The following is an 18,586-nucleotide window of genomic DNA, read 5'->3' as shown; positions in this document are numbered from 1 at the left end:
TCATGTTTCCTCTTTGCTAAGGTGCTTAATATCCAATTACATTCATTCAAAAATTCTTTGAGAGAATAGGGTGGGTGGTGGAGTCATGCTTGCTGGATGGGAGAGCAGGAAAAGAATGGCAGCAAACTGACCTAACTCTAGCAGCCAGATGGCGATAGAGCCAACAGCAGATCACACCGGGGTTTCTGATTCTTAATTACCACCCTTTTTGATGTGCCAAAATGCCTCCTAGGTGAATAGGTCAGAGGGGAGTGGTCCCTGTTACTAAGCTTCCGACTAGTGTCAGCTTCTTCCTGTAGATGTATCTGACTATATGGGCTTCCAGCTGCTCCTTGGTGGTTTTCTTGACTGGATTCGCAGTGTATTCCTTGTTGCCCTTTTATTTTAGCCTTGTGAGGAAACTGGAAGCATTCTGATTCATCTTAAACTATATACCATAATTGAGGTTGTGGTATTTTCCCACATCCTTCCTTTCTTTAGAAAGTAGAAGACATCACTTTCTATGAGCCATTGTCTCTTGAGCACCCATTTGTTTGTTCATTCATTCAGTATTTATTGATTGAGGATGTTAGAATCTTGGACACAAAGATAACAAGCATTCCCTGCCCTCCAGAAATTTAGTGTAGCATCAGCTCTGTTGCTCTTGTTTCGTCTTTTAGCTTCATTATCTTCTTTTATCCAGGTGACTCTCTTTTCTGTACTTTCTCATCTTCTAGATTTTGATCCGCAACCGAGTGACTGATCTGGATGCCAGGATGAACGATGGCACTACACCGCTGATCCTGGCTGCCCGCCTAGCTGTGGAGGGAATGGTGGCAGAACTGATCAACTGCCAAGCAGATGTGAACGCAGTGGATGACCATGGTAGGGCCGAGAGGCAGGGAGTCGGACTCTTTGCCTGCAAAGCACGCCGTTAAGGGGAAAATCATTGCACGATCCTTGAAGAACTGTCCCAGATTTGAATCCACTGTAGATTCTTTCATTCATTTGTTCTTCCTTTCAACATTTTGAGTTCAGAGAACTAAGCCGGTGGGTTGTCCACAGACAAAGATGGGAAGGGATTTTTAGTGAGGGTTCTTGGATCTCAAATCCAGTCTGTGAAAGGCTTGCCTCTGTAGGTTCCCAGGCATACCACGCTCGATATGAGGACTTGTGAACTGACTTCACTAGAGGGTTGTGGGCAATATCTTAAATAGACATTCTTGTGTGTGATAGATAGATTCTTGTCCTCAGTGTGGGATTCTATCAGGTGGAGGACGTGGGTACCATAGACAAATGATCCTACATGTCTTCTGAAGGCTAGGCAACCTGTATTAAAGTATTTCTAGAACAGAAGAAAAGTAAGGTAATACTTCGTTTTTTTTCCCATGGGCCCCCACAGACAACTGGCTTGCTGTTCTCTGGGAAGTTCGAAGTTTCCTTGTATAAGTCATGATGCTTCTTTATACTGTAGGGACATGTCCCTCTACTCTGTCTGCTTATAAAAATGTTTTTCCCTGCAGGGAAATCCGCTCTTCACTGGGCAGCTGCTGTCAATAACGTGGAGGCAACCCTTTTGCTGTTGAAAAATGGGGCCAACCGAGACATGCAAGACAACAAGGTACAGTCTGGGCTCTGAGTTGGAGGGCAGACTTAGCAGTGCCTTCCCTTTTCTCCTATAGTTCCTCTGGTGATGAGTTTAGACAAAGAGGAACGCAGGTTGGACAGGAACTGGCTCCAAAGAACTTGAGGGGAGAGTATTGGGCTTACCCAGGGAAGTGTCAGGAGTGAACCCTCTGCCTCCGCAGTGCTCAGTCTAAAGCAGACTGTCTTATAAATAATGTCAGTGTAGCCTTCTCTGCCTTCCTCTTCTTTGACATTGCTCTTTTTTTTTAATTTTTTTTTTTTATTATGTTATGTTAGTCACCATACAGTACATCATTTGTTTTTGATGTAGTGTTCCATGATTCACTGTTTGCGTATAACACCCAGAGCTCCATGCGATACATGCCCTCCTTGATACCCATCACTGGGCTACCCATCCCCCCCTCTAAAACCCTCAGTTTGTTTCTCAGAGTCCATAGTCTCTCATGGTTCGTCTTCTCCTCTGATTCCCCCCCTTCATTTTTCCCTTCCTACTCCCAGTGTCCTCTGTGCTATTCCTTATGTTCACAAGTAAGTGAAACCATATGATAATTGACTTTCTCTGCTTGACTTATTTCACTTAGCATAATCTCCTCCAGTCCCATCCATGTTGATGCAAACGTTGGGTATTCATCCTTTCTGATGGCTGAGTAATATTCCATTGTATATATGGACCTATTCAACAAGAGGATCTAACAATTGTAAATATCTATGCCCCCAACATGGGAGCAGCCAACTACGTAAATCCACTGTTAAACAAATAAAGAGTCATATTGATAATAATACGTTAATTGTAGGAGACCTCAACACTCCACTCTCAACAATAGCCAGATCATCTAAGCAGAAAATCAACAAAGAAACAAGAGCTTTGAATGACACACTGGACCGGATGGACCTCATAGATATATACAGAACATTCCACCCTAAAACAACAGAATACTCATTCTTCTCGAGTGCACACGGAACTTTCTCCAGAATAGACCACATACTGGGTCACAAATCAGGTCTCAACCGATAACCAAAAGATTGAGATTATTCCCTGCATGTTCTCAGACCACAATGCTTTGAAACTGGAACTTAATCATAGAAAAAATCTGGAAGAAATTCAAACACTTGGAAGTTAAAGACATTGCTCTTTCTCCTCTTCTCTGTTCTGCTTATGCTCACTTCCTTTTCTCTTGTTCATTTTCATTTTCTTTGCTGTGGCTCTTGTTTTCTGTTCTTGGACACCATGGGTGTTTTCCTGTTTGCTTTTCTTCCTCTGAGTCTTAGGTCATGTTTCCCCTCTCTTGCTCACCTTATCTTGTGTATTTCCTCTTTTCCCTTATTTTAATTCTTTCTTGAACATGTTTTGTTTCCTTTTGCTTTTGCTTCCCCTTATTTTTCTGCTTTAGGTTCTTCCCCTCCTACCTTTCTTATTTCTAACTTCCTTTCCTCTTAGGACCCTATTTTGATAAGCTCAGTGCTCTTTTAAGCAAATCTCTGGCTCAAGGGCATGCTTTATTTCACATATTCCTAAGGAGACATCGCCTGCAATGGGGCAAAACTGATTCTTGGGGAAGGGTGAAATAATCGTACTCTTTTTATGTATAAAGCCACAGATACCCAGTCAGTACACAGGCAAATAGACATTTTATCTGTGGTATTAAAATTTCATACAGGGAGGCAGTTAGGAAAAAAATGTCTATGGGGTTGATAATAACAAAGTTTGAGAAACACTGGCATATTCTCAAGAGTGTTGCTAATTTTACTGTGCTATGTGGGCCTTTTCTGTAGGAAGAGACACCTCTGTTTCTTGCTGCCCGGGAGGGAAGCTATGAAGCAGCCAAGATCCTGTTAGACCATTTTGCCAATCGGGACATCACAGACCACATGGATCGTCTTCCCCGGGATGTGGCTCGGGACCGCATGCACCATGACATTGTGCGCCTCCTGGATGAGTACAATGTGACGCCGAGCCCTCCAGGCACTGTGCTGACTTCTGCCCTCTCACCTGTGATCTGTGGGCCCAACAGATCTTTCCTCAGCCTAAAGCACACCCCAATGGGCAAGAAGCCTAGGCGGCCCAATACCAAGAGTACCATGCCCACTAGCCTCCCTAACCTTGCCAAGGAGGCCAAGGATGCCAAGGGTAGTAGGAGGAAGAAGTCTCTGAGTGACAAGGGTCAGCTGTCTGAGAGCTCAGTGACTTTATCCCCTGTTGATTCCTTAGAGTCTCCTCACACATATGTTTCTGACACCACATCCTCTCCAATGATTACATCCCCTGGAATCTTACAGGCCTCGCCCAACCCTCTGTTGGCCACTGCTGCCCCGCCTGCCCCAGTCCATGCACAGCATGCACTGTCTTTCTCTAACCTGCATGAAATGCAGCCTTTGGCTCATGGGGCCAGCACCGTGCTTCCCTCTGTGAGCCAGCTGCTATCCCACCACCACATTGTTCCCTCGGGCAGTAGCAGTGCGGGGAGCTTGAGTAGGCTCCATCCTGTCACTGTTCCGGCGGATTGGATGAACCGCATGGAAATGAATGAGACCCAGTACAATGAGATGTTTGGTATGGTTCTGGCTCCAGCTGAGGGCACGCATCCTGGCATAGCTCCCCAGAGCAGGCCGCCTGAAGGGAAGCATATAACTACCCCTCGGGAGCCTTTGCCCCCCATTGTGACTTTCCAGCTAATCCCCAAAGGCAGTATTGCCCAACCGGCAGGTACTCCCCAGCCTCAGTCCAACTGCCCTCCTCCTGTTGCAGGCCCCGTGCCCACCATGTACCAGATTCCAGAAATGGCTCGTTTGCCCAATATGGCTTTCCCAACTGCCATGATGCCCCAGCAGGATGGGCAGGTTGCTCAGACCATTCTCCCAGCCTATCATCCTTTTCCAGCCTCTGTGGGCAAGTATCCCACACCACCTTCACAGCATAGTTATGCTTCCTCAAATGCTGCTGAGCGAACACCCAGCCACAGTGGTCACCTGCAGGGTGAGCATCCTTACCTGACACCATCCCCAGAGTCTCCTGACCAGTGGTCAAGTTCATCACCCCACTCTGCTTCTGACTGGTCAGATGTGACCACCAGCCCTACCCCTGGGGGTGCTGGAGGAGGTCAGCGGGGACCTGGAACACACATGTCTGAGCCACCACGCAGCAACATGCAGGTTTATGCATGAAAGAGTCTGCCTCCAGTGTAGGAACAGAACTGCCTATTGTAAATGCTGCTGAGGAACAAATGAAGGTCATCCGGGAGAGAAATGAAGAAATCTCTGGAACCAGCTTCTGGAGGCAGGGGAAAGAAGATGCTTTTATCTTTTAGATAATGCAAGGGAAGCAATTTTGTCAGCTTCACTGGGTATCTGCAGGATTTGGGGTTGGGGGAACATGGCTCCTTTTAATCTCTTAACCAACAAGCCAAGTTTGTGGAAATGCAAAACGAATATAAGACTTGGGACCATGTTTACTCTTTTCTATTTGGAGAAAAGAATGGATGCCTGTCATAGCCCAGACATTCTTGCAGCTTGGACTGCATTTTAAGCCCTGGGGGCTTCTGCCATATCCATGAGAAGATTCTACAGTATGGTCCTTTTGGAAACTGTACCCTGGAATTCTGCCTACGTTGACCTGTCTCATTTTATCTTCCTTGGAAATTCTTTTGACTTCATTTGGTGCTTTAATTTTTGCACCTCTCTGTGGTTGTGCACCTGTGCCCCCAGCATGTTAGAGTGCAAGACCTTTGTGCTTTTAGTCATTCCTGCTCTGGAAAGAACTTCAGCCTCCTTTCTCTTCTTTTCCCAGTGTCCCCAGGAGTATCACAGGGTTTGCTTTGGTTATGGTTCTCAGCATACACCTTTCAAGTATGTTTATTTAGAAAACGAATCTCTTGCAGTTTCCTACATAATATCGTTCCTACAAGAGGAAGGGGAGCAAGATAGTTTTCTTTGAACCCATTCTGGGGACAGAAGACCCTTTCAAGAGACTGCATGCAGGGTTTTACCTAAACCTTTCCAGGAAGAAGGATGAGAATTGGCCTTTTTTTCCATTTGTGGGCCTAGTCAGTGTGAAGTTTTATCATTGGCAGTGCAGGTACTGTGACCCCCCCCTTAAAAAAAAAAAAAAAGATTTGGAATGTTGGAATTACCAAGAGATAAGCCAACTCATGTGAGAAGTGGTTACCCACTATCAAGTCCCTTTCCTTCCTGCCCAGCATTCCACTGATGGCCCGTGTGAAACACATTTGTTCCCAGATCTCAGAACCCCCGGCCCGCTTCACTCATTCATTCAGCAGGGGAAGCTAGCCTTAGCTGTTGAGCCTTTCCTTCCAGATATCTCCATAGAAGAAGATGCCTCAAAGGATGCTCCCTCACCACGGAGAACTGAACTCTTCTCAGCTCAAGGGACCCCATGACAGCTGTGTTCCTTTTGTGGGGGGGATTGTAGTCTCCACCTCCTGAGTCTGTTTCTGACCGCACGCCTGCTCACCAGTCTTCCTTCCACACAGTGTGCTTGGAGTTACCCGCGCACCCAAGTAGGTTCTTGCCAAACACACGGACTTGCTATGTTCAAGCTCCAGAAACAGAAAGCTGGCCTGGTTTTGTAGGGCCCAAGCCAGCCCTATAAGAAAGCTGGAACCATGCGGCAGCCTTTGTTATGTTTTTGCTACCATTCCTTTTCCGTCATGGCAGGTCATGACATTCCCTTTTAGGCCACTAACATAGAAACTTACCAGGACATTTTCCTTTCCCAGAGTCACCTTCTAGATGATGATGGACAATGAAAGACTTACTGTCTTTGTCATGCTCATGCTCAGATTGTGATTATATTATACTTGAGTCTGCTCTCTGTATTTGTGGTCTTGGCACCTTCCGTGACCCTCTGTCGAGGGCAGAAGCATTCTAGTCAATACTAGAAATAGGAGGAAAACAGTTTTCTTCCTCTTCTCCCTGAGTCAGCTAATAGTTGGTCCTGTGACCACGCTGTCGTCTCTACCTGGTGCTATGATGTCATGACACCTGGGAAATAAGTTCTGCTGGGGCATTTTGTAGATATTGACAGGTGAATTTCCTACTCTGTTTTGGTTTGAATGATAATCTTCGTTCCTGCCTTGGCTAGGAGTGCCCATCAGAGCATCCTGCTTAACCTGATTTATCTGTCTTTGGCCCCATATGGAACCCCTATGTGTCTGTTAACCTGGCAGTCTACAATGTTCTGGGTTGGTTTTGGTTTTTTTCTTCAGTCCTGCCCAAGTTCATTGAACCAACAAAAATAATTTGTTCTGCCCCAATATGAGCAGACTGTTCATTCTGTATTTTATTCTCTCACATGGCAACTCTACCAGCCCTTTCATAGCGTGTAACATTTTATCTTCTGAATGGTGACTGTCTACCTTGGACCCATTGTTGATTCACAGTGGGGAGAACCTCTCTGCATGGACCACTATGGACCCCACCACATCTGCCCTTTCTTCATCCTGTCTCATCACCACTTCCTGAAAGTATCAGCCTCTGACCCAACAGCTTGGCTCCTCTCTCTATAGCTTCCTCCCTCCCCAACCACAGTGTCAGCCTAACTTGCTTGTTTCTCTTTCTTGGGATCCTTTGGGTTTGGGGGAAAGGACTGGGAAAACTGCCATTACAGACAACAGGCTTCAGTGATGAAGGGGAAGACACTGCCTTTCAAGCATTTATCAATCCCTTAGATTTTAAGAACCCTTGAGTTGTATAGTGCCTAATAAAAGAGAATCACTTTCTCAGTGGGGTTCTGAATTAGAGACTAAGTTTTTATAGGCCATATCTTTTATGCCATGTATAGGTCACCCCCCCCCCCGCCATTTTTGGTTTATTTTTATTTTTATAAATTCTTCCTCTGACTCCTCTTCTGTCTGCCTTTGGGGATAGATTTTTCTGTTCGTTTCTTCTGTTTTGTGTTAAGCATCATTTTCTGACTTACATGATGGTGAGCGAGGGAAAGGTGTAAGGGAAAGAGAGAGTGAAAGACTTTGATGTAAGCAGTCAGCCATGATGCTCAAGCCCATTACACCATCTTATTATTACGTTTGCTGGTACACAATTCTTGCATAGAAAAGAACCAAAGGTATAATGTTTTGTTGGCAGGCAGTTTGGAGATTTTGGTTTTAACCAACACATTGAATGTATGATGACTATTTGAGAGGACACAATTATATGACCTGACGCTCCCACTTGTAACTGTTTGGTACTATGGCTCCTTCCTTGTGTACATTTCTCTTAAAAGTGATATTATTTCTGTTTGTATGAGAAACCCAGTAACTAAGAAAAATGACTGCATGTTCCTAACTATGACATAGTAAGGAAAATGCACAATGTTTTTACTTTTCAAAGTTTCATTCTAAAGTAGTTAAGATGAAATTTATATGAAAGCATTTTTATCACAAAATAAAAAAGATTACATGTCAAGTTCTGTGGCATTGCAGTTTTTATTTTCCATTCCTGTGTCCCTGGTCTTGCGATGATATACCCGATGATGTCAGAATTTGCTGAGAGAGAAATAATTTTCTTTTCGTTCTGAGTCCCCCAAAGCCCAGCACTAGGTTTCTTTTTTTCTTTCTCCAGTCAGATTGCAAAGAAATGGTTTTGAGGAAAAAACTTACATCAAACAGGAAGCATCACAAGACAGAGTCACTTTTTTTTTTTTTTAAAGATTTTATTTATTTATTTGAGACAGAGAGAATGAGAGAGACAGAGAGCACATGAGAGGGGATAGGGTCAGAGGACGAAGCAGACTCCCTGCCAAGCAGGGAGCCCGATGCGGGACTCGATCCAGGGACTCCAGGATCATGACCTGAGCCAAAGGCAGTCGCTTAACCAACTGAGCCACCCAGGCGCCCAAGACAGAGTCACTTTTGTGCACTAGTTGGTGACACATAGACACTTGCCCAGGACAGAGGGCCTTCCAGTAGAGATGGAGAGTGTTTGCTAAAGCCAGAACTGAAAAGTGGGGTCTAACTAATAATACTGATGGTGCTGTTACCTAAACCGTTAACTTGCAGTATTGTTCCTCAAAGTAAATTTTATATAGAATTTCATATCTACAATTCCAAAACAGTATTTTGCCTATAAATATGTTACCAAGTTCCTTTATACATTTACTTGTAAAAGTCAAGCAGGGAGACATTTGAACACAAATATTTGACACTGGTGGTATTTATGGCATTAGCGGTCTTGTATCAACTTTAGCATTGAGTTTATTTCCATATTCTGTTAGCTTTGCAGAAACTTCTGAATCACACATATGTAATTCTAAATGGCAGAAGTATTTGTTGAAATGACTGGAAATCTTATGATATGCTTCAATTAAATAGTTGAAGAAGCATTATTCAAGATCCACACAAATATGTTTTGACACAACTGATAGCGCATATTGGTTATCCTGAGAGCACTGTAATTTCATACAAAACACATTTAAGTCTTCATGTTAGGTTTTGTAATGGTGTAAAAGGAAAATGAATTTGAGAGCTAAGGAATGATTTGCCCAAGCCTGGTCCTCTGGAGGCTGGGATCTCAGAGCTGGACTTGCCTCCTCAGACAATTTAGGAGTTGAGACTTGGCTGGAAACCTGCTTCCATGGATCTGAGCTGCAGGCTACTAGCTCGCTCACCACATCCTACCCCTGCAATTGCAAGCCCAGAAACCTAGCCCTTGATTGTGGCGGAAGGATGCAGGCCTCTCCCAACCATGAAATCCAAGGAGGGAGAGCAGGGCTAGAGGCCAAGGGCTGCCACATCACACAGTAGACTTGGACACCAGGCCACAGTCATGCCAGGGGAGGGACTGGTGCTTCCATCAGTCGTGCAGCTCAAAAGCCTCACAGCCCAAGGAGAGGGGGCCGAGTTCCTCTTTCAGAATGCGATGAATACGGCAACCGCCCTTAATGCCTGCACACAGTCCAAGATGCGATGGGCAGTGGGGGGAACCGAGCTTGTGCCCTCCCTGCCCTGCTTCTGCCAGGTCTCCCCATAAACCCTGCTCTGGGTCAGCTATGCGTTTTAAGAACATGGACCTGGCAGAGGATGGACCAATCACCAATCATGTTATATCAGAATCTGTGTTACTGTGGTTTTACAGGGCTTTGCATATAAGAATTGGAAAGGAGGAAGAGAAGCGATCTACATCGGAGGTTAATAAGACAACCCAGGAAAACTTACTGAAATACTTAACCATTAGGAATTCAGTGAATCAAATGATGTAAAATTAATTCATACAGAAACCTCTGTTATAAACAAAAGCCAATTGGGGGATGTATTTGAAGAGCAGATCACATTTATAATAGCAAACACACACACCAATAACCTTTAAAAATTACTGCAAATACTACCAAATATACCCACTCCTGACAACTTGAGTGGCCGCTGCCTCCATAACAGGTACAGCTTTAGCTCTGCTCTCTTCTTCCCACCTGCTAGATAAAAATCATAAACCTATCTGATCACACCTGTTGCCTGGATAAAATTCACTAAGATACTCAAGTCTTTGAACCCATCTCAATATCATCTGACACAAGTGCAATCCTATAAAAAGCCCAGCCTAACACCTACTTCCACATTCCTACATCTCCACACCGTGTGCAGTTTTCCCTGCAGCAAAGAGCAGCAATAACTCCATCTTTGTTTGACTAGCAGGGGTGCTACTGTTGGCCTTTGACGGACAGACATCAACCGAGGTCTGTGCTGAAATTCCAGGCCAGGAAGAATCCCATTTTCACACCCTGTTACACACAGAGCACTGACTGTGCCAGTGAGCGCTCCTGAATTTATTTTAAGAATACCTGGAACATTCACAAAAATTGCACATAGATGAATCCATGCTAAAATCTCAAGAGTTTCAAAGAATCGGTATTATATAGCCAGGTATCTCTGAACATAGCAGTATCAAATTAGAAACAGAATAAAAATGTAACCAACAGCCCTATGTGTATGAAGAATTTTAAAGCTTATAAATCAGTTATCAATACAAATATAAGTTAGAAGATATTTAGAAACAGCATAAAATACTTATCAAATAGTACCACTACTTTTTAAAAATTTTTGTCTTTTTTTTTTAAGATTTTATTTATTTGAAAGAAAGAGACATAGTAAGAGAGAGCACGAGCTGGGGAGTGGGAGAGGGAGAAGCAGGCTCCCTGCTGAGCAGGGAGCCCGACCCCGGGGGCTCGATCCCAGGACCCTGGGATCATGACCTGAGCCGAAGGTAGACGCTTAACCAACGGAGTCCCCCAGATGCCCCAGGACCACTACTTTTGAAATGCTGATTGTTAAAACTTATGGAAAGCAACTCAAGTTTTAATGATGAACTTACAAATTTGTTTCCTTTGAAGTTAAGTATACTACAGATGTCAGCTCTCACATATTCTATCCAACTTGGTCTGGAAGTCCTCGTTCTGGCCAGGACAAATGGGAAGTTGTTGCTTATAGACCATTTCATAAAAAATCCAAGAGGAAGAGGAGGGAAAGATGGCGGAGGAGTAGGGGACCCTATTCCAACTGGTCCCCGGAATTGAGCTGGATATCTACCAGACCACTCTGAGCACCCACGAAATCAGCCTGAGATGTAAGAAGATCTGGATCTCTACAAACAGAATATCGCAGGCGGTTGGTTTTGAGGTACGAAGTGGGGAGCCGTGATTCCGCGGGCAGATATCGGAGGATAAACGGCAGCGGGAGGGTGCCTGGATGTGGGGATCCTACACCTCCGGTGAGTGACAGCCTTGTGTGCTGCGGACAGGCACAGACTCGCAGACCGGTAGTGGCCGGGAAAGGACTTTAGGGCAGCCCCCGGGGTGGAAACCCGAGCGGCGGGGTCGCACCTGCGAACTGGGAGCGGCTGGTGGTTTTAGAAGCACAAAGGGCAGAGACGTGCCCCGACCTGGAGGCAGGACTGGGAGCACTGCGGAGGGGCGCACAACCCAGGACGCTGCAGTTTATAGCAGCACGGACAGAAACAGAGATGGTGTGGCCTGGAGAGCTCACTGAAGAACAGACTGTGGTCTCTCTGCTCTGAGGCAGAGGGCTGGAAACAGTCTCTTCTGCTCTGACTCGCGGAAGAGACGCGGAAAGCCAGGGAAAGCCACCAGAGAACAAAAGCCCCCAAAGACTGATTCCTGCTGAGCCCATCCCCCGCCACAGGGGCACAGGGCAACTCTGACCGAACAGGGTTGCCAGGGTTGCCTGAGTAACTGTGCGGCAGGCCCCTCCCCCAGAAGACAGGCTGGGAAAACGAGAGGCCAGCAACCCTAAGGTCCCAAGAAAACAGGTGCATCTTGATTGGGTTCTGGTCAGTAATTTGGACTCTATACATTCCCTTAAACACCCATCAACAGAATGACTAGGAGGAGGAGCCCCCAAAATAGAAAAGACTCAGAGATTATGACTTATGCTGCAGATTTACAAATGGATGCAGATATAACCAAGATGTCAGAGATGGAATTCAGGCTAGCAACTGAAGACAATGGCTAGAATGGAGAAATCAATTAATGGCAACATAGAGTCTCTAAGGGCAGAAATGAAAGCTGAACTGGCAGAACTTAAAAATGCTATCAATGAGATCCAATCCAATCTAGATAATCTAACAGCCAGGGTAACAGGCAGAAGAGCGAATAAGCGACCTGGAAGACAATATAATAGATAAAAAGGGAAAAGAGGAGGCCAGGGAAAAACAACTCAGAATCCATGAAAGTAGAATCAGAGAAATAAGTGACACCATGAAGCATTCCAATGTCAGAATAATTGGAACCCCAGAGGGAGTGGAGAGAGAGGACTAGAAGATGTATTTGAGCATATCATAGCTGAGAACTTCCCTAATCTGGGGAATGAAACAAACATTCGCATCCTAGAGTCAGAGAGGACCCCTCCCAAGATCAAGGAAAACAGGCCAACACCCCGGCATGTAATAGTAAAACTTGCAAATCTTAGAACCAAGGAAACCATCTTAAGGGCAGTTAGGGGGAAGAGATTCCTTACGTACAGAGGGAGGAACATCAGAATAACGTCAGACCTATCCACAGAGACCTAGCAAGCCAGAAAGGCCTGGCAAGACATATTCAGTGTACTAAATGAGAAGAACATGCAGCCAAGAATACTTTATCTGGTAAGGCTTTCATTTAGAATGGATGGAGAGATGCAGAGCTTCCACGACCGGCAGAAACTGAAAGAATATGTGACCACTAAGCTGGCCCTGCAAGAAATATTAAGGGGGGTTCTATAAAAGGAGAAAGACCCCAAGAGTGATATACAACAGAAATTTACAGGGACAATCTATAAAAACAATGTTTTCACGGGCAACATGATGACAATTAATTCATATCTTTCAATAATCACTCTCAACGTGAGTGGCCTAAATGCTCCCATAAAACGGCACAGGGTTGCAGATTGGATAAAAAGACAGGACCCATCCATATGCTGCCTACAAGAGACTCATTTTGAACCTAAAGATACATCTAGACTGAAAGTGAAGGGATGGAGATCCATCTTCCATGCCAGCAGACCTCAAAAGAAAGCTGGAGTAGCAATTCTTCTATCAGACAAATTAGATTTTAAACTAAAGTCTGTAATTAGAGACACAGAAGGGCACTATATCATTCTTTTTTTTTTTTAAAGATTTTATTTATTTGAGACAGAGAGAATGAGAGAGAGAGCACATGAGAGGGGGGAGGGTCAGAGGGAGAAGCAGGCTCCCTGTTGAGTAGGGAGCCTGATGCAGGACTCGATCCAGGGACTCCAGGATCATGACCTGAGCTGAAGGCAGTCGCTTAACCAACTGAGCCACCCAGGCGCCCGGCACTATATCATTCTTAAAGGGTCTATCCAACAAGAAGATCTAACAATTGTAAATATCTATGCCCCCAACATGGGAGCAGCCATCTACATAAGCCAACTGTTAACCAAAATAAAGAGTCATATTGATAACAATATGTTAATTGTAGGAGACCTCAATACTCCACTCTCAGCAATGGACAGATCATCTAAGCAGAAAATCAACAAGGAAACAAGAGCTTTGAATGATACACTGAACCAGATGGACCTCTTAGATATTTACAGAACATTCCACCCTAAAACAACAGAATACTCATTCTTCTCGAGTGCATATGGAACTTTCTCCAGAATAGACCACATACTGGGCCACAAATCAGGTCTCAACTGATAACAAAAGATTGAGATTATTCCCTGCATATTCTCAGACCACAATGCTTTAAAACTGGAACTCAATCACAAGAAAAAATTTGGCAGAAATTCAAACACTTGGAAGCTAAAGACCACTCTGCTCAAAAATGTTTGGGTCAACCAGGAAATCAAAGAAGAACATAAACAATTCATGGAAATCAATGAGAATGAAAACACATTGGTCCAAAACCTATGGGATACTGCAAAGGCGGTCCTAAGGGGGAAATACATAGCCATCCAAGCCTCACTCAAAAAAATAGAAAAATCCCAAATTCACCAACTAACTCTACATCTTAAAGAACTAGAGAAAAAGCAACAAACGATGCCTAAGCCACGCATTAAAAGAGAAATAATTAAAATTAGAGCAGAAATCAATGAATTAGAAACCAGAAACACAGTAGATCAGATCAACGAAACTAGAAGTGGTTCTTTGAAAGAATTAATAAGATCGATAAACCACTGGCCAGACTTACCCAAAAGAAAAGAGAAAGGACCCAAATTAATAAAATTATGAATGAAAGGGGAGAGATCACGACTAACACCAAGGAAATAGAAACAATTATTAGAAATTATTATCAACAACTATATGCCAAGAAACTGAGCAATCTGGATGAAATGGAGGCCTTCCTGGAAACCTATAAGCTGCCAAGACTGAAACAGGAAGAAATTGACAACCTGAATAGGCCAATAACCAGTAACGAGATTGAAGCAGTGATCCAAAACCTCCCAAAAAACAAGAGTCCAGGGCCTGATGGATTCCCTGGGGAATTCTACCAAACATTCAAAGAAGAAATAATACCTATTCTACTGAAGCTGTTTCAAAAACTAGAAACAGAAGGAAAACTTCCAAATTCATTCTATGAGGCCAGCATTACCTTAATCCCCAAACCAGGCAAAAACCCCATCAAAAAGGAGAATTTCAGGCTGATATCCCTGATGAATATGGATTCCAAAATCCTCAACAAAATCCTAGCTAATAGGATCCACAATACATTAAAAGGATCGTCCACCACGACCAAGTGGGATTTATCCCAGGGATGCAAGGGTGGTTCAACATTCACAAATCAATCAATGTGATAGAACACATTAATAGGAGGGAGAAGAACCATATGGTCCTCTCAATTGATGCAGAAAAAGCATTTAACAAAGTACAACATCCTTTCCTGATTAAAACTCTTCAGAGTATAGGGATAGAGGGAACATTCCTCAAGTTCATAAAATCCATCTATGAAAAACACACAGCGAATATCATCCTCAATGGGGAAAAGCTGAGAGCCTTTCCCTTAAGATCAGGAACACGTCAAGGATGCCCACTCTCGCCACAATTGTTCAACATAGTACTAGAAGTCCTAGCAACAGCAATCAGACAACAAAAAGAAATAAAAGGTATTCAAATTGGCAAAGAAGAAGTCAAACTCTCTCTTTTCGCAGATGACATGATACTTTATGTGGAAAACCCAAAAGACTCCACCCCCAAATTACTAGAACTCATACAGCAATCCAGTAATGTGGCAGGATACAAAATCAATGCACAGAAATCAGTTGCTTTCTTATACACTAACAATGCAACTGTAGAAAGAGAAATTAGAGAAACGATTCCGTTTACAATAGCACCAAAAACCATAAGATACCTCAGAATAAACCTAACCAAAGAGGTAAAGGATCTATACTCTAGGAGCTACAAAACACTCATGAAAGAAATTGAAGACACAAAAAGATGGAAAAATATTCCATGCTCATGGAGTGGAAGAATAAACATTGTTAAAATGTCTATGCTACCCAGAGCAATCTATACCTTTAATGCCATCCTGATCAAAATTCCAATGACATTTTTCAAAGTGCTGGAACAGACAATCTTAAAATTTGTATGGAATCAGAAAAGACCCCGAATCACCAAGGAAATGTTGAAAAAGAAAAACAAAGCTGGGGGCATCATGTTGCCCGATTTCAAGCTATATTACAAAGCTGTGATCACCAAGACAGCATGGTACTGGCACAAAAACAGACATACAGACCAATGGAACAGAATAGAGAACCCAGATATGGACCCTCAACTCTATGGTCAACTAATCTTTGACAAAGCAGGAAAACACATGCAATGGAAAAAAGACAGTCTCTTCAATAAATGGTGCTGGGAAAACTGGACAGCCACATGCAGAAGAATGAAACTCGACCATTCTCTAACACCATTCACAAAGATAAACTCAAAGTGGATGAAAGACCTCAACGTGAGACAGGAATCCATCAAAATCCTAGAGGAGAACATAGGCAGTAACCTCTTTGACATCACCCACAGCAACTTCTTTCAAGATACATCTCCAAAAGCTAGTGAAACAAAAGCAAAAATGAACTTTTGGGACTTCATCAAGATAAAAAGCTTCTGCACAGCAAAGGAAACAGTCAACAAAACAAAGAGGCAAGCCCACAGAATGGGGGAAGATATTTGCAAATGACACCACAGATAAAGGGCTGGTATCCAAGATCTATAAAGAACTTCTCAAACTCAACACCCAAAAAACAAATAAGTCAAAAAGTGGGCAGAAGATATGAAAAGACACTTCTCTGAAGAAGACATACAAATGGCTAACAGACACATGAAAAAATGTTCATCATTAGCCATCAGAGAAATTCAAATCAAAACCACATTGAGATACCACCTTACACCAGTGAGAATGGCCAAAATGGACAGGGAGAGAAACAACAAATGTTGGAGAGGTTGTGGAGAAAGGGGAACCCTCTTACACTGTTGGTGGGAATGCAAGTTGGTACAGCCACTTTGGAAAACAGTGTGGAGGTTCCTCAAAAATTTAAAAATAGAGCTACCCTATGACCCAGCAATTGCACTCCTGGGTATTTACCCCAAAGACACAGATGTAGTGAAAAGAAGGGCCATATGCACCCCAATGTTCATAGCAGCAATGTCCGCAATAGCCAAACTGTGGAAAGAGCCGAGATGCCCTCCAACAGCTGAATGGATAAAGAAGATGTGGTCCATATATACAATGGAATATTACTCAGCCATCAGAAAGGATGAATACCCAATTTTTACATCAACATGGTTGGAACTAGAGGGGATTATGCTAAGTGAAATAAGTCAAGCAGAGAAAGTCAATTATCATATGGTTTCACTTATTTGTGGAACATAAGGAATAGCATGGAGGACATAGAAGGAAGGGAAAAATAAGGGGGGCGGAATTGGAGGGAGAGATGAACCATGAGAGACTATGTACTCTGAGAAACAAACAGGGTTTTAGAGGGGAGGGGGGAGGGGGGGACTGGTTAGCCTGGTGATGGGTATTAAGGAGGGCACGTAGTGCATGGAGCACTGGGTGTTATACAAAAACAATGGATCGTGGATCACCACATCAAAAACTGATGATGTATTGTATCATGACTAACATAACACAATACAATTTTTTTAAAAAGTCCAAGAGGAAATATAAACTATTAGAAGCTGTTGCCATTAAAGAGGACCAGAGAGAGTTGTTTGGTTTGGTTTGGTTTTGAACAGAATCTTTCCTGTTAGTGATTATTGACTCCAACCAAATGGTGAAAGAAATCACATGCATTCTGGATGTTGGATACACGATTCCACCAATCCATGTCAGCCGAGAAAAACTGCGATGTTGGGAAGCTATGGATTTAGGGGCCTCTGTTGACCTAATGGAGAACACTGGAAAGAAAAGATGCGTTCAGCAATTCCTTCTGTGCCTCAGGAAGAATCATCCTGAGGGCACAGGGCACATAGTCCTTATTCCTTATCCCAGCCTCAAATATCTGTGTGAGAGCCAAGAGAGCGCTAACTAGAATTCGGTAGTCGTGCCTCTCTTGACTGGCAGATCGAATTCCTCAGAGCAGACCGTGTGGATGATCAGTTCATTGCCTCTTACCTCCGAAATCATCCCTCCTACCTGCTCTGTAACAGTGGATATGGGACCTTTAAATATGTTTGCTTTGCCGGATGGCACTATGTTAAGCTTAATCAGTAGAGGGTGCTGGAGAGATCTTGTAGGAGTAAGAGGCTTTCCTTCCTGGTTCCAGGGACTCCTGGTCAGGCTCCCCCTGCAGTTTACACTGATGTATACTGTAGCTTCCCATGCCAGGCTCCCAAGGGCAGGCAGCTTCTGCAGCACCCAGCATCTGCAGTGTGTGGCAGTCAGCGGCCGCAACAATGGCAGGCAGTCCCTATGCCGGGGGGGGGGTGGGGGTTGTAGCAGAATGTATTCGAGGGCCCCGGTGAGATGCTGTTCTGAACAACTTTCCCCAGTGCCCTAGAGTGCCTCAGTGAGACACCTTCCTGTGAACAGCCTCCCCAGTACCTTAGAGGTTGGATTTATGGCAAGATCCACCAGAGTGCTACCTCACTGACTTCTCTGCCATTCAGTATCCAAGGCTGTGGCACCTCACAAGGTCTGATCTCAGCCCTAGGAGGAGGCTAGCTCTTCCTGGATGGCCAGTTTCACCCCTCAGGTTGGTAGGTCTACTATACTATATAATATATTGTATTTTCTTTTATATTATATTATACCATATCTTATTATATCATTGCATATTTGCTGTATTAAGTATTCTATCCACAATTCCAATATTCTCTAGAGTTATCTTTACAGTTTACCAGCAAATCTCTTATTCCTCCAATTACATGTTCAAATTATTAATTCTCTATATTACCTTTCCCTCTTCCACTGTGATAGGAATTCTTTCTCCTGACTGAACCCAGACTGATACAGAAGGTAACTTTGGCAGAGAAATAAACATTGCTGTGTGTTGTGCTTGGTTTT

The 18,586-nt window shown here is 43.7% G+C and overlaps 1 protein-coding gene across 2 annotated transcripts in view; it reads left to right on the top strand.

Annotated features, from left to right (window-relative positions):
• NOTCH2 (notch receptor 2) overlaps positions 1-7,422 on the top strand; it is a 183,094-nt gene extending 175,672 nt beyond the window's left edge. For both annotated transcript variants that reach the window (XM_044914597.1, XM_021690191.2), the window contains 3 exons: positions 717-864; positions 1,503-1,600; positions 3,400-7,422. In XM_044914597.1, coding sequence (XP_044770532.1) covers positions 717-864; positions 1,503-1,600; positions 3,400-4,788 — 1,635 coding nt within the window. In that variant the 3' untranslated portion in view covers positions 4,789-7,422. The remainder of the gene's footprint in view (positions 1-716; positions 865-1,502; positions 1,601-3,399) is intronic.
• Positions 7,423-18,586: the final 11,164 nt, after the last annotated feature.

The sequence above is a fragment of the Neomonachus schauinslandi genome, chromosome 4 (genome assembly GCF_002201575.2).
Source record: "Neomonachus schauinslandi chromosome 4, ASM220157v2, whole genome shotgun sequence".
In the NCBI taxonomy this organism is placed as follows: Eukaryota; Metazoa; Chordata; class Mammalia; order Carnivora; family Phocidae; genus Neomonachus; species Neomonachus schauinslandi.
This window is presented reverse-complemented; position numbering and strand designations above follow the sequence as displayed.